General features: G+C 43.6%; 1 protein-coding gene across 3 annotated transcripts in view; it reads right to left on the bottom strand.

Annotated features, from left to right (window-relative positions):
• fbxo34 (F-box protein 34) overlaps positions 1–22,619 on the bottom strand; it is a 28,257-nt gene extending 5,638 nt beyond the window's left edge. Inside the window, exons 1-2 of one of the 3 annotated variants that reach the window (XM_064336693.1) lie at positions 22,336–22,619; positions 6,965–7,160 (exon numbers count right to left, since the gene is read on the bottom strand). In XM_064336693.1, coding sequence (XP_064192763.1) covers positions 6,965–7,059 — 95 coding nt within the window. In that variant the 5' untranslated portion in view covers positions 7,060–7,160; positions 22,336–22,619. Of the gene's footprint in view, positions 1–6,964; positions 7,161–18,319; positions 19,217–22,335 lie in introns of those variants that run through there. The other 2 variants (XM_064336684.1, XM_064336704.1) reach the window with 2 other exon arrangements.

Below are 22,619 nucleotides of genomic sequence, written 5' to 3'. Positions count from 1 at the left end.
TTCAAAATATCAATAAAAAAAGTTATACCACAGCCAAAAAAAAAAAAACAGTTCTGGAATGCACCTTCATCTGGCAACCCCAGGACATATTTGTGGAGGTGTAGAACATTTTGTCACTATTCTGGTGTGTGCCTCATTAAATGCAATTCTTCAAGTTTTTAACATTTTTTCCATTCATGGTGCTTGGACAAGGTTTTCAAACAGCAACAGCCTTCCCACCATGCATAGCTAGCAACACAACTAACGATTTTAATGGCAAATTCATCGATTGCTAAAATGGCAAACGTTAGCTAGAGCCGGAAGGAAATGAACGTTACACGCTTAATTAACATATCAGAATCTGAGAAAACCATTTTAATTATTGCTCATGTAATGAAGGCAAAACGAACCATTGTTTTGCCTGCTGCCCAATATTTGGAATTATTTTTTCCACCTGTCCCTCTGAAAGTGCATCAGTGTTAGTTTGGAATCAACTAGTTTGGAATTATAGGACTCACCCTAGAATCAAGTAAAAAGCCAATGAGGGCAAGTTTTAGGGTCAAGCATGAACCTCGCTCTCTTGCATTCTTTAGAAGCGCTATATAGCACAGCTTCTTCCTGCTTGGACGATGCGTGACAATCTTTCTGACTATCTCTCAGGAGTTTGTCTACTCTTGGGAAATTGCTAGCTCAAATGCCATAATGTGAGGACTGCATGTTAAATTAACTACATTTGGCATCCTGCGTTTCAGGGTTTCACTGTATGCCTTCAACACGTAGCTTGTATTATCCAGGACAAAATGTAGTTACGTTGTCGAAATCAACCTCAGAGTTCAATAGGCAACGTTTGAACTATCTGCGACTGACCTGTAGCTTAACAGCATTCAAGGCACAGTGTCGCAACAGTAACTTAAATCCAATGAAATTGATTTTCCTTGGAAAAACAAATAAAGATAATTTTGTTTTGCAGTCCGTTAACTGCGACAGCGACTTTAGCTTTTCTTTATGGGAGTCAACAGCCTGCGGAATGCAGTTCTGCCAAAGCAGCTTAGCTCAAGGAATATCCCTGCCATGTCCTGTAGGCCATTTATGACTGTCAAACTTTTTAAGTGGAATGCTGGCTCTCAAAAATGCATCCTTCAAATCTCAGATCACTTCCGTCAGCCACACATTCCCCCCCCCCCCACAGACAGAGGACCCCTCCTTCCTTCACTTCAGACCAGCCGTTCTTTTTCTCTTCCTTCTTTTGTCTGTGAATGCACGTCTATTGTTTTTTGTGTCCGTATTCATTTTTCGCGAACGGTAGAAAAAAATCTGACAAACTTTGTGTTCGACATTCCTTCCTCTCACCTGGTGTATTACGTCAAATCAACAGCAATCGATCACTAACTGTATAATTAGGTGACTGCAAAAATCCAATGCCTACTGTGACCTCATGGGGATACAGACTGTAATGAAGGTTGAAAGCATTCTGGGTGATGCGCCCAAGATAAACTCATGTCAGAAATAGCTATGCAAGCACAATATCAGGGACAGTTACCCAGTCACATCAACTAATGTGTTCATTTTCTGCTCTGTGAAATGTGCTATATGTGTCAGTGATTTCTTCAGAAATGAGTTACATTTTTTACAGATTCAGTTGTAGACTGGAAAGGGTGGCACTCATTGTAGTTACTAAAAGTCTTTATTCCATCATGGAAAAAACAGTTCTTATTGTTATTTGACTGCTTAGCACCTCAGATGAAACTGCAGAATATACAAGAAAATATGAACCACTGCTGTTTATCTGTGAGCAACAGACTAAATCTCACTTCCGGTAGACTTCCTGAAACACCTGCACTTATGGCAGCAAGCTTTAAACGAGATAGAAAAACGAAAAAGAGAAAGAAAGAAAGAGAGAAAGGCCAGTATTATTTATGGCTATCTGAAGAAAGAAAAATGTGTAATATTTGGCCGAGCAAATGCAATCCAAATGCGAGTTAGGTACCAGACTTCCAGCAAAGTTCTGAGACAGGACTGCAATGAATCGGATTTACATTAAGAGCATCTTAATCTGCAGAAATGGAAATAGCTGTGCCGGTTAGGTCAGAGCACAGATGCTCTCCAAGCGCAACTATACCTCGATCCTTGCATCTCATTACTTTTAAGGATGAACATAAATAAGGAAACAGCCTTCTCTTAAGTTTGTTTGCTACCATGTTAAAGGGTAAGCACCACATTACAGCACCCCCCAGAGATATTAGGCCAATTAATTTTAGTCTGAAGGTTTTTCATTAAATTAAGCTGAAATTGTTGTTAGTTTGGCTTCAAATTCGACAAACTGATCACTCCTGACGGAAATACCCATAGTCACGCTAGAAAAATACTACTGTGATGCGTGATGCAACAGGTGGAAGACAAACAGCTCTGCTATTATTCTTTTAGATGAAAAGATGACCAATGAACAGCATTTGGTTGAAAAGATGACTGCACTGAAATATTTGATTCTGAATCAAAGGATATTATTGGTGACTGGGATGACTGACTCTGATGAGTCAGTAGAAGACAAAATCGCTGATCCTGACACCACAATACAGCTATTCAGGTTTGAGCCTGAAGTGCAGGGATTTGAGTTGGAGGATTCTTCCCAAAGCCAAGAACAAGTTCACTTTCTGGGATATTCACTTTTTAGCTATCTGGCCCAGATTCATAAGAGAAAACCGATACCAATTGCGTGCATCGATGTCCGTCTAATACACAGATATTATACAATATAGGCTGCTAACAGTGTTAGCTCTATCAATGGCTGCAGGGGGACAGCAGTAGCTAGCTCAGCTCCTACCTTAGGATCTACTCTAATCCACCTCTAGCGAGCAAATTAGTCCAGCAGTATATGTCGCTTTCTTATGTGCATTAAGTACAGGCTAATTCTTTAATGGAAAAAGGGCTAGCTATTGCTAATTTAACAGTATCTCACTTCCTCATTCTAGCACATCACAAAACATGAGGTACATGATCATTCCACAGATTGTTGAAAAAGGGAGGCGGGGCGATTTGATCTTTTAGGGCTCATTTCTTGCCTTTATTACAATAAAATTATGTTTTATGTTTTTAACTTTATGAATCATAAAAATGACAACAACTTCTATTTGGCAGGTGCATTTCATTTGTAAAATAATACCTGGTGCTTACCCTTTAATGCTTTTCTTTTCACTTTGTCCACGCAAGTTAAACTCCATTAAAAGTCCCGACTATTTTATTTTTTTGTTTGGCAATTTTATATTATTCCACATGGTCTACAAAACAAATAAGGTTGGTTTAATTAAAATTATTTAAAAAATGAAAACAAAACCATATCCATTGAGTTTCTCTCCCTTTGAGCTGAGCAGGCTGTTTTGGGTGGGTGTTCCACATTTTTCCCCCCACATGCTCTGTCCTGATTGGTTACCGGACCAGGAATGACAGGAGTGCCCCTTCCATCTCCTGCCCACACACCTCCAGCACTAAAAGTGAGTATGGCGTCTGTAAATTATCCATAGGGGATTAAACCGTCTATGGATTCATTAAACTGGAGCCAGAGTCCAGGTGCTGGTTCAAGAAACAAGGGCCCAGCAAGAAGTGTCTGAATGGCAACCTCTTTATATAACCCCAAACTATAGCTACATATACAGCAGGTTACCAATAGCTTACCAGGCTACTTAGGTAGAGAGCTGTAAAGCACACTGAGTTTATGTCCAAGCTCTCACTATTGTAACTGATTATAAATGCAGCTGAAAACATTTAAAACGGCGAATCAAAATAATTATCCTCTAAATCAAGCCTCAATTTGTTAGTTAATGCGAGTGACCAATTCATCCGTGAATCTCAACAGCCCCATCAAATAGCACATCAAAGATGAATCTACAGCAGATCTGGGGCCAAATTTAACTTTGTCCAGTGATTTTGTTTTCTGGGGGCAAATGTTGCAAAATGTTTTACCAGCTTAATTGAGACATGTTAAGACAACCAAGCATTTAATCAAACCTTAAACAAAAAAGTGGGGGCCTTTACATGAACCAATGTTAGCACAATGTTCATGGTCTATTAAAAAATGTAGTTAATGTAGTCATACCAGCTAGCTAATGAAAGATCACATTAGTTAGTAGTTACCAAACAGTAATAAAACTGATGAAAATACAATTCAGTCCCCTTTGCTTTTGGAAAGCCTTTTTACTTTCATCTTCCAAGCTTAGTAAGTCCACAGAAATGAGAAAACACCCATCTCTGACATTCTCTCAGAACAGGGGAAAAGGCCTTAGGGGAGGGTGTGAGGGACAAGTATGAACACAGAGTCTTAAAAAATACCAAACATTGCATTAGACTGAGCTTCACCTCTCATCTGAGAGCACGCTGTAAAAATTTCATGTGGAGATCATCTCAGCATATGTGAAATGGAAGAAAACTGGATGGTCTCACAACGCACAGAAAATATACTCAGCTACGTATACAAATGTATTACCTGTGTAATGCTGCTATGGCCCTGACATCACTTACATAAACCATACCACACTACAAACAGCACATAAAAATACTGCTGTAAAGCCTCCGGGACCAAACACTGTTCCAACAGGAGCAGCGAAACGGTCGGTGAGGGGAATGGAACTCTGTGGTGCAGTTCAAATCTCACACAGAAAAGAGAAGAAGGAGCACGTATCAGGAATTCACATATATTGTCTGCAAATCTCTGCATTGTACACATTGAAGATGGTTGAGATAACAATCCCCCAACACACAGTCAGATCTTTAAACATCAAATCTATTAGAGTTCTAGGATTCAGCTTTTTTTTTTTTAAATATGGTGATCACACAACACTAAGCTGAGCAGGGTTCATTCTTGAACTACAACCATAATTCAATCCACTAACTACTGGGAGAAAATTCATTCTCTTTCTTCTGCCAAAATAGGGTGAAACCTGCCTGAATTTGAATTCTGAATATGCTTTACACTGACCCTTATCAACACTTACTTCGCATTTCAGAATGCAGAATCCTTTATTTTACTGCATAGACCTAACAAAAAGTAATCTAAAGATATCCACAGCTGTGCACAGCAGAAGATCTCACCGAAATAACGGCAAGGACTGAGAAGGCGGAATGCTTCAGAAATTAGCTGCAAGTTTCACAGGTCCAGGATATCAATGAGTGGCGGCAGCGTTACGTTTAGAACGTACTTGCGCGTGAAGTGAAAATAAAGGTTGGATTCAGCCAGCCCTAATTATGTGGAGCCTAAGACAAGTGCCTATGTTGACTGGTGTCGGGGCTATCCGGAGCTTCCAGCCAAGGCTGCCATTAATCACTGCGTTCCTGCGCAGATGAAGGCTAAGCTAGTTAGCTCTGGGAATGTGTTGGAACTCGTCCTCTCCAGAGAAGCTCCGTTTGCAGACGGCGTACAAAGCCGCCGTGAGGAAGGACTCGAGCGGAGTTGCAGTGGGAATAACTAACCGACGCTGTAGCCAGCACAGGACAGTCTGCACAATTACGCAACACCCCCCCCCCCCCCCACCCCACACACACACACACACACTCCTCCCAACTCCTCTAGTCAGATTTTCCTCAGCACCCCACACAAAAAACACGAGTCAGAATCAATATCACTTCTCGGGAAGGAACGAGAATTGAAAAAAATGAATATAAAAAAACGTGCCTGAACACAAGCAGAGGCGCGGGGCTGAGTCACGGGGCCGTGACAGTGACCTCACGCTCAAACCTGCACTTTTCAACTGCAGCTTTTCACCCCTCCAACTCCTCGCTCATCTCTGAAGCCGCAGAGCGGCCTGCGTCCAGCCAGGCCTGGCTAACGGCCACAAAGAGCAAGAGCAAAGCGGAGAGGCAGGAGGCTCTGCTCCCTTACTGGGGAAGGTGAGCAGAGAAACACCGCCCTAATATCGGGAAAACACACACGTGTCTGTACGACCCACCGCAAGCCATGGAGCACGTGCGGAGAGGGGGGAGGTCGGGGGGGTACAGTAGAGTGGTCCAAACTGACAGCGCTCCCATTCAACACATATACATTTTGGGCTGTGTGGGGGAACGTGTCGGGCTTTCCTTGTAAACAGTGTTCGGGAGTTACGCCCGGAGTTTAGAGCGTTTCTTAAAACGAGACCGTTCCTGGAAACGCTCCCAGCCTCCAGCCTCCACCCTGCTCCCAAACAAGCACAACAAAGCTGGAATTAATTATGACTTCAGTAATCCTGTCGTCCATGTGATTCTGGCACAGGGCTGTGTGCAACTCATTCCACAGGGTACAACTTTTGGGGGTTTTTTTCCTACCCCCAATAAAATATTAGCACGGTCTGTGTGGTGTGCAGTCATGGAGGCAGTGTAACGTCAGCACGACACAGGCCCTGTCAGCATTCTCAACACGCTCATCGCTGTGGTCGGACAGAGTGTCCACTCTCTAATGGTAAATAGCCGGAAGGGTCCACTGTGTAGACAAAGGGCAGGGCATCGGCCCCACGGGTGTAAAGCCCCTCGGCCAGCCACTGAAATGCAGTTGGAACATGCAAGTGACCTTCCTATCCAAATAACCACTTCAGTTAAACAGCCAGGAGCTGCCGGCCAGGAACTGCCAGGAGACAGAGACCAGCAACCCATCCCCGCAGCCCTCCAGGACTGGAACTGAACCAAAGAAAACACTGCTAGGCAAATTACCCCAGCGCATACAAAACGTCTGTTTTAGAAAACAAACAAACAAAAAAACAAATAAACAGACAAACGAATAAATAAAACTCAAAACACCAGTTCAGTTTTCAAAAATGACAATGGACAGATGCACTCTCCTCTTGCAGGCAACCAAATGTTATGATGACAAAGGGCAGCACATGGTCCCAAAATTTTTTTACATGAATGTGGAAAAAACTGGCAGGACTGCATCCCCAAGTCTGCCGCATGGAAAAAAGCGTGTGCTGGCATATGGCTGAACTTTGACCTGCGGCATATCTCGTGAGTGCAGAGGGATGGGGCTTACCTCCAGGCAGGGTGAATTGTGGAGGGCGGTTTCCGTGGTTCCCTGTAGGGAGCTGGTCGGCAGGAACTCATTATATATTCACATCTCCCAGGCATCAAGCTCCTCCCCTCAGTGTGACTGTCTCTCTCAATCCTGCCCTTCCGGAAACTCCTCCCCTCAGGCTAGGATCAGATGACCTCACACCTCAGGACACTACCTGCAGTGTAGGGATCACAGATAAAAATCCATTAGTCTAACCCCTTCCAAGTTGCTTAACGTTTGAAAAAGCATAAAGCAGTAACAGCAATTACACTTGTGGTTGCCGTGTTTCATATGTTCAGCAGGCATCATTCAACTACTGCACAGTCTACCAGTTATAAAAATACAGCTACTGTGCAGTGCAGGAAACAACTGGGCAAGGAGATGAGGGAAATCCTCCCATCCATCGTAAGGCCATTTAATCATGAAATCCCCTCTAAGAATCCCAGGCACAACTGGATCGCGTGTATTACAAGGTCACTGTTCCTTCATTCAACCCGTACCCTGATGAATCAAGTTGCCTTTGGGCTTTGAAAGAATAGCTATTTAGTAGACGCTCCAATGCAGAATGACTTGACCAGCTTACAGCAGTAGTATAATCCATTTATACAGCTGGACATTTTACTGAAGCAAATCAGGTCAAGGGCACAGCAGCAGTGCCCCACCTGGGAATTACACCTACAATCTTGGGCTTGCAAGCGCAGTTCCCTCACCATTGCGCTACACTGCCATCTTAGCATCTGAATCTAGGAAACTCCCTATGTTCTGAAATATATAGTGAGCTCCAAAATGTTTGGGATAAAGACATTTTTTCCCTAGATATGGCTCTGACCTCCACAATTTTTGATTTGTAATCGAACTATTCACATCTGGTTCTCTCTTCAGCATATGAAACATGTCCAATTGGATTAAGGCGAATAAAACATTTTTCTGGCATTATTAGTTTAGCAGTATGTTTGGTATCATTGTCTTGCTGTAGGATGACACGCCATCCAATGAGTGTCTAGGCACCGGCTGAACTTGAGCAGATAAGAGGTTTCTGTACTCTTCAGAATTAATTCTGCTGCTGCTACCAGCAGTTATATCACCAGTGAAGACAAGTGAGCCAGTACCTGTGGCACTCATACATGCCCAAACCATAACACCCCCACAACAATGTTTCACAGACAAAGGGGGGGGTGCTTCGGATCTTGGGCATTTCCTTTTAATGTCCACAATATGCGCTCGCCATCACTCTGATACAAGCAAATCTTGGTCTCATCTGTGCATAAAACCTTTTTCCGGAACTCTGCAGGCTCTCAGGTACTTCTTAGCAAACAGTAACCTGGTCATCCTGTTTTTGTGCTAAATAGTCATTTGCATTTTGTAGTGTAGCCTCTGCAGTTCTGTTCACGAATTCTCCTGTGGACAGTAGTCACTGACACATCCACGTCTGCCAGGAAAGTGTTTCAGTCCTATTGGACAAGTGTTCGGGGTTTTTTATTCATTATCATGGAAATTCTTCAGACTGTAGAGGTCTTCCTTAGCCTACCAGGTCTTTTGCGATTACTGAGCTCACCAGTGCTCTTTTTTCTTATTTCTCTGCCTCATGGCTTCCTTGATTTTCACTGGCATAACTCCGGTCCATGTTGACAAACATCTTCCAAAGGCAATCAAAAGCCTAGAATCAAGACTAGATACTGAAAGCTCTCTTTAACCTGCACTAAGGAAGCAACTGAACATACTGGACTAATTAGAAATGTCGGAGAAGCCATTTGTCCCAAACATTATGGTGCCCTGAAATGGAGGGACTATGTATAAAAAGTGATGAAATTTCTACATGGTGAATTCAAAATGCATGAAAATACCCTTTAATAAAAGCTGAGAATCTGAACTTTAACAAATATGAATTATTTGATTACAAATCTTAAATTGTGCAGTACAGAGCCAAATCAAGAAGAATAAGAAAGAAAAAAAAGTATTTGTCCCAAACATTATGGAGCTCACTGTATGCAGTCATACCGACATTATTAATACAACTATGGCAATATAGGCCTAAACCCTGTTCATGTTCCTGCACCTGTTCCTGCAGGGAGGGACATGGAGAACTTTTGTGAACCCTAAATAAAGAGATTAAGCTTATTATTGTCAAAGACGTTCTCCAGCAAATGACTCTGCACGATTTATAGCTACAAAACGCTCTTGCTAGATAAAGAGAAAAGGTGAAGGGGATTTTTTTTAAAAACCTCCATGTCAAGTCACAAAGTAGCAGGTTAATCAAGTGTAGAATTATCCCATAGCTCTGCAGGCATTTTTCAATTAATGAGGAGTAAGAGAAAACCTTAGACTGCATGAAATGCTCCCGAACAAGTAAAGGTACACCAATGCCCATATTTTACACAGTGAGCACACAATAATGAGAGGATTCTCAACATTGCAAGTAAAAGACCACTTTAATCAAGCAGTTTGCATGCGTTTGCAAGTGCTCCCAATACTCCCGTTCACATTTAAGCAGGGTTCAAGTTATGGCAGGTTAGGGGGCATTTGACTCCCGACAAAACAGAACCACCCCCCATGATCATTAAAACAGTCATCTGGGGGGAGAAGGAGGTCTCTGATGATGCAGTGTTTTTGTTTGTTTGTTTTTTCATTTTTAAATGTAGACACTCTTTCACTTCTGACAGTTGGCATTAAATATTGCAGTCCTAAACATCCCATGGAGTCTTCGCTCACCACAATGCCTTATCTTTAATGAATGTGCGCCGTTTTAATGTGATTTGCTGTAATGTTGGATTTAAAAAAAAAGTTTTTATGGCCCAGAAAGCTCCATTAAAAGCGTGTAAATAAGGGTGAATTCAGACAATGCGCAAAACCATTTCTTAAAATCTCCTAAATTTATTCTTTTTTTTTGCAGTGAAATGGAACTGACCTCAAGCCTGCAAAGCACATCCTGGAGATGTGACGACACAAAGGCCTGCACCAGAACACCCCACTCCTCTGAGGGGCACCGCAGCAGCCCACCTCGGTCTAATGCAACAGGGCAGCACCTGCGCTCTCCAGACCACTCCGCCAAGGCCAACTCCACAGCCAGCAAAGCCACATCCAATCCCCGGCGAGGACGACCACAGCGTGCGTTTCACATTTACAGAAACACTCACCTCAAAGCACACAGCACGACAGCTTTGAGATTCAGCGTGCACCACCAAAGCCAACAAACACAGAACATGAACCTGTGGAGTATGCTCTTCAATACCACATGGAAGCTGGCAGCCAGGTTTAAAACCGTGCAATCGAACGCATGGCAGGCCACTGGAATAAAAGGTGGGCCTGAATTCCAACTGGCCCCGCACCAACGGAAGCCCAACAAACACCAAGAATGCATAGCTGGTGAAAGTGACTGGGGCAAAGAGTGAGAGGAGAAGGGTGCCTTTCTCTCACTCTCAACCCTCCCTGGGAACAACGAGGCACCAGCCTGTTTTCAAAGTGACATGTCAGCCATGAAGACCAGATAAGCCCGAACAAAAGCGGCTTTGGGGAACAGCAGCCAACAAGACTAGGGGGGAAGGCTATCCTTCAACCACTAGCCCCCGACAAATGCACATTCACTGCGGTGAAAGCAAAGCAAACGCGTCCAGACAATCCCGCACACCAGGACTGAGAATAGGATGAGTCTGCCAGGCCGAGGGCAAGGGGGTACGGACGGACAAGAGACGGAGGCATTTCCTAATTACTCGCCAAGCAGGCACTGACTAGCACCTACTCCCATCATGCATTGCCATAACTTCAATACATTGTTGGCCATGCTTGGAAATCCTTTCAACTAACATGGCTTACACCCTCTGTCCTTCTGGATTTCAGAACGCACAATGGATGCAGGTTTTTATGCCTGCCATATTAGCTCAATTCTCCAGGTCTGTTTGAGCCGAATACTCTGCCTGACACTTCCACTTTTAATGTCCTATTAATTGTGAATGAAATGAAATGTACTCTTGAGAGGGTTGTGTATGGTGTATAAAAGATTTTAAAATCAATATACTTCTGCTACCATCTGCTCCTTTAACTTTTTGCTGAGCCCCATTGAACTAAATTATTCACGTTAAATAACACAGTTGATTGCCTCCATCTTTTGTTTAGGGAAGTTGAAGACGGGGCTAGAACAACATCTCTACATGCCCTTCCGTTAGAAAAACATGTTTAAAAAGGCTTGTCATTTTGTTAAACTAGCAAGTGTTGATGTGGATCTGATATCAGGATTCACTTAATAGTTTAATCAAACACAATAGAAAGCCCAAGACGAAAAAAGGAAACATTTATCGTGTACCCGCAGAATCGGGGGAAAACCAGGACTGGGACAAAAAAATCACAGTACTATTCAAACCAGGACAGGGACAAAAATTAGTACTATCCAAACCAGGACTGGAACAAAAATTGCAGTACTATCCAAACCAGGACAGGGACAAAAATCGCAGTCCTATCCAAGTAAGGACAGGGTCCTGGAAACCTAAGTAAGCCCATAAAAGCTACACTTCATGCACATGGTGCCATACGACTGCTGTGCAAGTATGTATCTGTGTGTGTGCCTGTGTCTGTGTAAGTGTGTGAGTGTATGTGTCTGTGCGTTTGAAAGTCGGTGTGAACTCTTTAACTCTGTTCTCGCACTGCACACACATGGTCAAACCGGTCTGACGGACACCTCAGAAGCTTCACCTAAACAGCTGGTGCTGGCGGACTGGCAGGCTCAGGCGTCTCTGATTACAGACACGTGCACGCCTGCAGGCAGCAGTGCAGAAATAAAAGGAAGGAAGCCTCACAGCCAGCCAATAAGAAGCCAGGGACCTCACATGGCTATATATGGCAGAGATAATCAATAGTTTGGGGAATGCCGGCAGAGGCTGCGACTGCCCCTCCCTCCCACTCGCTCAGCTTAGCCAGACACAAACGCAGAGGGGTGGGACGACCAAGCCCAGACATCAGTCACTGGATCCCGCTGCATTCTGGGACAGCAACGGGCAGATCAAACTGGAAGGACAGGGCTGCCCAAAGTACAGGCTCCAACCCTCCGGAAAAGGACATCACCAACGGCATTCACGAGTTTACTTCTGATTACCCCTTTCAGGTCCGTCCCCGGTCCACAAACCGCTTCCTCTACCTGAACTGCGGCACTCCTTTCCAAAAGCAGGAGTTTTTATGGAGCCTCTGCAGACTTGGAGTCGTCACTGTGCAAGCTGAGCCTTCCAACTGCGCCTCCCAACACAGTTATAACACCCTCCCATAAATCAGGAGAGCCTGAACACGCTTTGGCCCCGTTTCACGCAGGCCAGAGGAGTACGCAAACTCACCTCCGAGAGAACTTCACTCCCGTAAAGGCCAAGGAATCCCACAAACAGCTGGACCAAACAAGACAGGACAACTGCAGCTTTCCAGAACCTTCTAACCAGAGAAGTATGAGAACAAGAACCCTTTTAGAGAGCCAATTTATTTTTGGGGGCTGGGGAGAGTATTGCTCAAGAGAGAAGTATTGGGTTTTAGACAGCCAGCTGACAGGGTTGCGTCACAACAGCAGACAGGCAACCTGGATCACCTCCATGACAGCAGCTGTGGTATTAGTTACACAAGTTCTGGTATCAACTCGAGTGGCTCTGTGGTCGCGCTAACCCGTGGAATGGAACGCAAGGCATTTTACACCAATTCACTTGCGTTCCCATTTTTTCATAATGTGCCAACTCATTAACACAATATGCCGATAATAATTTTACGATGACACTTGTAACAGAAGCGGGAAGAAATGTCAAGATTAGCTGGATGAAATAAGGGTTTAGTGTTCTGATCAAAATACATTTTTTGCCACACAGGCCAATACTAAAAAACCCTAGGAGCAATTTCTGTTTAAATTTACTCATGTTGCACAAGCTAGCTAGAGAACGACATCTCATTTTGGATTTTTCATTCAAATGATGCACTCTCTCTTTGCACCTCACAGTGCTACCAATGGCAGTGAGAATATTATGATCAATACTCAATTGTCATACACGAAAAAAATGATTGGCTCAAAGGAACAGGAGTAATTATTTTGTTATGATTCAAGTGTGGGTCATTGCCTATTGTAATCTTAATAATAATCTTGTAATCTTTATAGAATTCAGTGTGCTTTTTCCTGTGTGTTGGCTCATTAACATGACCACTGTCTGGCACACTAATTCTGAAGCACTCATTCATCAACGCAAGCTAGACCCATTCCTTAGGCAAATCCAATCAACAGCCAGAGTGCTAGGAGGCAGAGCTTGCTGATCTAGGCCCTTATCAAAACTATCACCATCAAAGCTTGATATGGTATGACAACTCACCTCTGTCAAAGGCCTTAACACTTCCCCGGCCACCACACTGTACCCATAGTGACCATCGGCCCCCCGAGAACATCTCACTGCCTATGAACCAGAGAGGAGGACCCCTAATAATGACTCTTTGAATCTCACAACGCTAACAACGGCTGTGTAAATGTGACAATCACTAAACAACACAAATATCAGACAGCGAAGGACGATTGGTTCAAAGAAGCAGGAGCAATGTGGTTCAATTCTGGGTCATCACCCATTGTAATCTTACAACAAAAAAAGACCTCAGAATTTCAGCATTTATAGAATACAGTATTATTTCCCCTGCATAACATAACGTTAAACATAATATAACGAGAACAGGTTATTCAGCCCGACAATGCTCATCATTTTCCCAACTAAATTATTCGGCGCAAAAAACAAAGAATCGTTAACACGACCAGTGAAAAGTTACCTTGACGATGTCACAGATTTCTCTGGTCTTTTATCACCGACAACTGCACGTCTCCAAATACACCTTTCCAAAATAAATCCTGACCGACTTTTTATTTTGAGCTGGCCGTGCTGATTGTGGCAGACAAGTCAATATAGGGCAAACACAGCCCATTTAAATACAAGACTACGGTAATGCAATCATTCCCATCAAAAAATATTTAAATCCCTTCAAAACTTGAGATGCACTCACATTCCTAAAATCTATGATGAAACAGAGAAATCAAAGTGAAGTGCTTGCAATAGCTCCCAATGCCTGTGGCTCCAAGAAAGACAGAAACGCAGAAGGCACGGGAAGGCCTTGATGAAAAGCACTGGACGTACTAGGAGTTAACAGTAAAGCAAGCCTGTCTGCCAGGGAGGAGGGGACCTCACCAGCAGTCCCAAACTGCTGAACACATTCTCTGTGAGTGCTGCTCAGATCTGAAGAGTCTCACCATGAGTCACTGGATACATGACTGCACAGGCTCAGCAGCAGAGGCTGGAAAGGGAGCCACGTGATACACACTGTTCATGTGTAAAAACACCAATATTTTAACACACACACTTCATTTTAATTGACTTCAGTGAAGGTGGCAAGTAGAAAGTCATCTTACCCAAAGTTGTCCACCAATACTTCTTAAAGGGTAGTGCACTTTCTGGAGCCTAGTACAATTTCAGTTTTTACCGTGTTTTTGATCAGCCTAGACCATGATTGTGTGCAATGAACGATACTTAAGATATTTCAATACACAATATGACAACAAGAATGTGGACACCCCTTGGCCTGGGGCTGTTTTTCATGGTTTGGGCTAGTTTCCTAAGCTCCAGTGAAGGGAAATCTTAATGTAATGCCATTCTAGATGATTCCGTGCTTCCAACTTTGTGGCAACAGTTCGGGGAAGGCTATTTTATTTTCAGCATGACAATGCCCTCGGGCACACAGCAAGATCCATAAAGAAATGGTTTTGTCGAGACTGGTGTGGTAGAACTTGACTGGCCCCACACAGAACCCTGACCTCAACCCCATCCAACACCTTTGGGATGAATCTGGCTGAATGGAAGAAAATTCCTGCAGCAATGCTCCAACATCTAGCATAAAGCCTTCCCAGAAGACTGGAGGTTGTTATACCACCAAAGGGTGGACCAACTCTATATTAATGCTCATAATTCTGGATGTCAGGTGTCCACATACTTTTGGCAATGTAGTGTGACTATGACAAACTGCTTAACAGTAAAATGTCCAGAGTTCATTCAAATTTAACAGAGTACATAAGAGTCCAATAGGGAGAAGGCTATACATGTACTCTAAGAATTAATTTAACACTGAACATCTTAGTGTGTAGCTTTAAAATGCTACACAGTGAAGATGCATTCATGAGTTAGTTTAAAGCAAAAAAATAAATGAAATGTTTTAATTCACTTCAAGGGGTGAAGGCTATATATGAACAGATTCATTTTATAGTATTTATTCACAGTTATAAACAAAAATATCCAATTTATATTGTGCCAGTACTACTTTCCATGACTGCAATGGTCTCAGGTTGCACATGCTATAGATAACAAAATGACATATAGTCATGCAATGCACACAAATACAACCTCTGGCAGCATAACACAGCACAAGCCCTTTTGGAATTACCCTGTATTCTGGTTTTAAACCACAGCTGCTGTCCCTATAGGCTACTATGCCACTGTAGAATTAGCAGGTCAAGAGAAACTAAATATCAACTAAATATTCTGCACATAATCCATGCACAAAAACTGAAATATCAAACTCAGAACTTCAACTATCTATTAAGCAAAGAAATTCCAAAGCATTCAGTAACTATTCCATATCAACGACCCATGAGTTTCATATAGCCTTTAGCTGAGATTATCCTGACAGAGTTTACATACATCTTAAAGGGACCAATTAGCCCAGTAATTGGTTAAGCAGGATATGGGCCTAAACATTAGTATGTTAGTGTTCATCATTAAGAACCGACACAGGCAACCTTTGGAGAAAATGCAACTTACATTTAAGCAACAAAACAAAGAGTTAAACCACATCAATTTTCCTCCAAAAGATACTTCAATTTAGATTTTACTACTTGAACAAAATGACTTAATGGAGTGGTTTCCCTTGTATCATTCAATTAAAATTTTAGTCACGTGAATTTTAACACCTTCTGGCTCTTGTGTGAGAGGTGGCTTCGGTATCACTCTAGTCAACTGGAATCTTGTTTTCTACCCTTATTTGTGACACAAAAATGTAAAAAATTCAAGTCTACTGCTGACAACTGCATAACACTAACTAAGCTTATTTGCTGAAATATGTGCCTGCAAAAAAACACAATGACAGCAGAAGCGCAGCCACACATTCTATTAATGCTAAATCTCAGGAGCTGGAAGACGGTTCTGTGGTGTGCAGTTGAAACGTCACCGTACCCAGTGCGCAGGGCTCTGAATGGCATAGAAATCTGAACATTTAACAGAGGATCCAGTGATCCCATCCACTTCAACACTGACCAATCAGAATCATGAAAAATGGAATCAAGGTAGCATTTTATGCAGCCATGTCTTTGTTTCAGCAGAGGGCTCAGTCTAGGTACTCCGAATGACAAAGGCACCAGCCCATTTATGACAGAACCCTACATCAGTCAAATTACGTTCCTGTTACTCGTGTGAAAGAGTGTAACAGTTTCTATTAAAACCACCAACTGACTAAGAAGCATGCAGCAGCTGGGAAGATTAATCATTAATCAGTCTAATCTGATATCTTCTCTTAACCATCAAGTCATTCAAGTCTGACTGTTAAGCAACCAGTGTCACTGGTGCTGCTGTAGTACACTTATGAAAAACGGCTTGAGATGTAGGCTAGTTTTAGCTACATGACAGCCACCGGTTTAAGACTAGAGGCAGTCCTACCTGTAACTGACGTTAATGCCATAGGGCCACCCCACAGGTCAGCCTCACAATAAGGGAAGTATCTAAACTCACGGCATTGTGGACTAGAGCCATGAACTAAACTCATAACATTAGTGTTTTACACCAAAATAATAATAATAATAATAATAATAATAATAATAATACATTTAGGCTTCCATGTCAAAACATGAGAATATTTTGACAAAATACTGTATATAAGGCAAAAGAAACACATATGCATAATGGCTTATATTCATGTAAACAACATCTCAATTATAATCTTAAATGTATTCTTAATGCCCCCCTGCATACAGGTATTCAATTGTAGATTAACTTGGGGGGAGGGGGGAGGTGAACAGTTCTGTGGCAAACAGCCAAAGAGCAACATTCTTTTTAAAAGATCACAAAACTCCTGAGGACACCCAAGAACATGAAGAGCATGCCGGAGGGATTACTGCACTGTCCCCAGGGTGAGAACAAATCCCAAAAATGGCACTGTGCTTTTAAAAATGTCACCCTCATAACAAACCAACAATTATTTCCACTGCCATACTATTAAAAAATGTAACTGGGTTATAGGTAATGGTTATTTGATGCTAGATAAATCTGAGCAATATTCTGCTGATTCTGAGGAGGTGTTCATCAGTTTTCTCTGGAGAGGGGTAGGGAGGGTCTGTGGCAAGGTCTCACTGAGCCTGTGGATATTTATATGGGAAACGCTGTTGTGCCTTTTCCAACTCCTGATAGTATACTGACTGTTGCACCCGGTCATTGCACTGTTTATCCCAAGGAGCACACAATAGAATCCTGTATTCCTTGTTTGGTCTACGCCCCTGTAACAAAGAGGTCAGCAGCGCCACGCTTAACTAGGTAATGTGTATATGAACTGTACAATCAGTCCCATCCACAAAAACAAGCCTCCTGCCCAAATCGCTGGCCCAAACCTGCGGACCCGTTCCTCCAGCTGAACACGTCGTGGACTTCACACCTTCCAAACAAAGTTCACACCTGCACAGTAATTGCTTCTTCAGGAGCGGGGAGCAGGGCGAGCGGGGAGCAGGGCGAGCGAGAAAGCGTCCGCTCGCCAAAGACTCGCTGCCGCTGCCTTCGGTGGGCAGGGCACTGCTGTGCTGATGCTCGAGCCAAAAATAGCAGGGGCGGGTCAATGACACCCCCCCCCATCTTCTCCCCCCGCGCTGTTTGCTGGAGTGGGGGGGGGGGGCGCACAGCCATGACACGCGTGCCTGCGCTGGGGTGGGGACTCTACGGCGGTCAACCTGCCGAGTTATGTCAGGCCAAGACAACCAACTTCTCTCTGCAAGCACCACAGGCGCCGTGCAGCTTGAACAAAATGTCACTTTTTCCAAGTTCCAGAGTTTCAGCTCTGGGTTCTTAGCTTGCATGGCTCCACTGAGTGCTTTCCACTTTATCCGCGAGCGACTGTACAGCTGTCTGTGAAGCGCACCGTCCTGAAATGAAGGCATTCGTAGCCTCCTTCGCGAGGTGGTGACACGACTGATCCAATGCCTCCAGTTTAGAGGAGACTGCAGACCTATCCGAGCCGGGCGCTGGGTTCATCTCCCTCTCTGTGGACTGGAATGCAGTGAGGCTGAGCAGAACACACCCTGGGACAAAGTGCACTCACCGAGACAGCGGCTGCAGTTTCCCCGCACAGACAAAGGCGTCTGTTTGCCAGGCACTCGGACAGGAACAGCACATGTCAAAGGGGCAATAAAGACACAACGGGAGTTTAAACCACAGCTGAGGAGGCCTGTGAAAGAGCTTTCTGATCTCGCTCTGCCCAGCACCTGCATCTACTGTCATTTTTATTAATGCTGAAACCAAACCTGTACTCCCAGCTAACCACACCGGATCACGCTAAAAGAGAAGACAAGAAGCTCAGCTTAACTGACCTAAAAAACAAGGCGTACGCACCTGGAAATGGTCAATTCGTGAACTATGCTACCAAACATATCTAACAGTGAAACAAAAGGCCAGCTAATGCTATGACACAACCGGTTTTCTCCAACATTGTGTCAATCCATTTAACCCTTACTAAACTCACATTATTTATGAAGAACTCGAGAACCAAGGCTGGAAAAAATACTCTCAACTCTAACCTTCCCCCAGCGAAACCAGAGACTGGTATACACCACAGAGAAATACCAAAATAGTGTACCACTCACTTAAACACACACTGACTTGCTAAAACCTGTTGTACCTTCCTCACCCCACCCTTACCCACAAACTGCTGCTTTCCAGCACTCGCAACACCCTGCTCTCAGAGTGGAGCTCAGAGCGGCACATCACACAGCGCTATGCTCCCAACTCAGAGTGGAGCTCAGAGCAGCACATCACACAGCGCTAGGCTCCCAACTCAGAGTGGAGCTCAGAGCAGCACATCACACAGCGCTAGGCTCCCAACTCAGAGTGGAGCTCAGAGCAGCACATCACACAGCGCTAGGCTCCCAACTCAGAGTGGAGCTCAGAGCAGCACATCACACAGCGCTATGCTCCCAACTCTGAGTGGAGCTCAGAGCAGCACATCACACAGCACTAGGATCCCAACTCAGAGTGGAGCTCAGAGCAGCACATCACACAGCGCTAGGCTCCCAACTCAGAGTGGAGCTCAGAGCAGCACATCACAGAGCGCTAGGCTCCCAACTCAGAGTGGAGCTCAGAGCAGCACATCACACAGCACTAGGATCCCAACTCAGAGTGGAGCTCAGAGCAGCACATCACACAGCACTAGGATCCCAACTCAGAGTGGGAAAACAGGTCTTTTCAGTCAGCCAAGCAGTCGACAGATTCTGAGAATGATGCACTGAAACGGTTACTAGAGGAGCCTGGCAACTGCACCTTATTTAGGACTACAACAAAATGGCACCGGCGCAGAGACTCTGAAAATGTACAACCAGGGGGAGAAAAGAAAATCAAAACTTTGCAAAACAGGAGAGGGAAGAGGGTAAATGCGTAAATGCATGAGCTGTTCTTTGGGTTGCTGCAGTGTCTGCCCAACAGCATCCACTCCAACAGCTCCAGAGGAGTTGAGCACCAGTGATGGGGTCAGTGGCTCCAAAGAAGAGTAAATATTCCACATCCTACACCTTCCACAGGAGAGTAAATAAGCCACACACATTCTGCAGCTTCCACAGAAGAGTAAATAATGTGCACACATCCTACAGCTTCTACAGGAGAGTAAATTATGTGCACATATCCTACAGCTTCCACAGGACAGTAAACAATGTGCACATATCCTACAGCTTCCACAGGACAGTAAATAACGTGCACATAACCTACAGCTTCCACAGGAGAGTAAATAATGTGCACATATCCTACAGCTTCTACAGGAGAGTAAATAACGTGCACATATCCTACAGCTTCCACAGGAGAGTAAATAATGTGCACATATCCTACAGCTTCCACAGGACAGTAAATAACGTGCACATATCCTACAGCTTCCACAGGACAGTAAATAATGTGCACATATCCTACAGCTTCTACAGGAGAGTAAATAATGTGCACATATCCTACAGCTTCTACAGGAGAGTAAATTATGTGCACACATCCTACAGCTTCCACAGGAGAGTAAACAATGCGCACATATCCTACAGATTCAACAGGCGAGTAAATAATGCGCACACATCCTACAGCTTCCACAGGAGAGTAAATAATGTGCACATATCCTTCTGACACAACTAGCTTGTTAAACACAAGCTGGGCTTGAGTTCAAAGTTTGATGCAAAGCCTATTTGCCAGACAAACATGGCGTTCAATCTCATGTGCAATAACCTTCTGCACACTGGAGCAAGCAGATGTTTACATTTTCCAAACAGCCACTGTCTGAAATAATCCATCAAATATAATTACCAGTTCACCAGAAACGACATACATTTACAGCTACAACACAAGGTACAGATGTACAGGTAATGACTCAAGTCAAAACAAGTCGGAGGACTCCTTCTCTACGTCTTAACCCATTGGCCGACTTATACTCCCTCCCATGATAAACAAGGAATGTTTTCGAGCTTTTAAAACGGCGATCATTTTTCGAGCATTCACACATGCCAGGTACTCTAATGCCCTAGTTCGCTTACGGGTGGTTTGTTTTCTTCCCGATAATTCAGCTTTAGTGTAGGTTTCTGATTTACCCAGACCGTTTTCGTAGGCGATGACTGACATTTTAAATATTTACAAAAGTTTCTGATGACCCACCGGCATTACAATGGCAAATATAGGTGTATTTGGTGGTTCCCCGTCTATAGCAAGAACATTCTCCTCATGGAACGCCAAAGCAGCGTTTACATTGAAGTTATATCTCCAGAGGTACTTATAACTATGTAATATAAAAAATGATCTATGCCAGTAATTGTGACTAAAAGCCATACAATTACTCTCGCCATATATACAGCTCCTGGAAATAAGATTTTTGTGAGTTATCGTCAGGCTTTAGACTACAAAGAACCCAATGCTCATATACCTGTAAATATATAAAATATCCTACATCTCATAGAAAACAATCTGGGCCAATCGCAAACATAAATTAAAATAAAAATCCAGCAAGTGAACTATGTCTTTAAGACACCCGCAGTGAAGAAGCCACGATTCGATTATAGTAGCAAAAGGAATTATCGATCGTGTTCCTTATGTCGGAGCCCGAATATCACATACCGTCACATTCCAAGGCGTCTATGCTACAATCCTTAAAGTAGTTAAAGCTGAAAAGCTACGTTAGCTGAAACGTTGTTCACAGTTAACTTCTCATGGCTAGTTTGCGTAGCGTTAAATGTCAAAGGAACTGATACATTGTAGCTATTTAGATAGCCTACGTTAACCAAGTTACGAGTTGATAATATTAAGAATGCTAGCACAGATAATAAATCGCAGAATTGGCAAAACTCTGGCGACCTCACTTCGCTATCGTTACAAAACCAATACGGGTCAACGTACACCATCAGATGCCCTACCTCAACTCCCTGAAAAATATACCAGAACTATCCATTTCACTTTCCCGTCAGCGCTAGCAAGCTACGTCTGTGGGTGGGTGGGTGCAATAAGGTGTAACCACTTGATAGCCTGCTATGTTAACCTAGAAATAAATCAGTGTCCCAAAATTTATACTAACTCGTGTTCCTATTCAGTTAAAGCCGATTGGCAACTCATCTCGATCACGGTTTTGTGAACGTCAGCTAGCTAGTTAACGTTAGCAAACAAACTCCCTCCACCCAGCGAAAAGCGGAATGACTACAATATTGCCAGCTAGGTAGCTACTGAAAAGTTAAATTACATTTAGCAAGCTAACTAAATGATGTCGGTGAACAAACTACCTCCCTAGCCAACTTAAATAGCTAAAACAAGGCTAAAGCAAACTGAACAGGCTTTTCCTACGCCCAGGTACCTAGGTAGGCAACGCTCGCTAGCAAACCACCTTGGCTTTCGTGCTAAATTGAAGCTTTGCTGTTAGCTATCTGCTAGCGAATGCATTAACCAAATGTGTACGCCTAGCTAGCTTACCCACCAGCTATGCCTAATTTGGAAATGCCTGCTCGCTTTTAACAATTGAACCATTGACAGCGGTGCGCAATACATTTTGAGAACAACTGGAACATAGCTACAAAACGCCAGAAATTACGAGCATCTTATTTGAATAGAAAAGCATACCAAAAACCCCAGTTTAGGCTGACCTGCGCAAAAACTCGGAAATGGATGTTTGGGTGACACTCGCAGAGATCTCCCAGTTCCAAACCAGCGCGATTCTTCAGCATTTAGGACAGTTCCTCCCACGTTGCCGCCATCGTCTACATTTCTAACAATCAGCTAATAAATTACGAGTTTTCTGCTGCTAGACTGCGTGTAGTAATTTGTTTCTTTCCGACTGAGTAGGGTTTTGGTTCTCTGCTGTTCCCAAAAATCGTGAAGGGGGCGACGTATCACTGCTTGATATA

The sequence above is a fragment of the Anguilla rostrata genome, chromosome 1, assembly GCF_018555375.3.
Source record: "Anguilla rostrata isolate EN2019 chromosome 1, ASM1855537v3, whole genome shotgun sequence".
Classification (NCBI taxonomy): Eukaryota; Metazoa; Chordata; class Actinopteri; order Anguilliformes; family Anguillidae; genus Anguilla; species Anguilla rostrata.
This window is presented reverse-complemented; position numbering and strand designations above follow the sequence as displayed.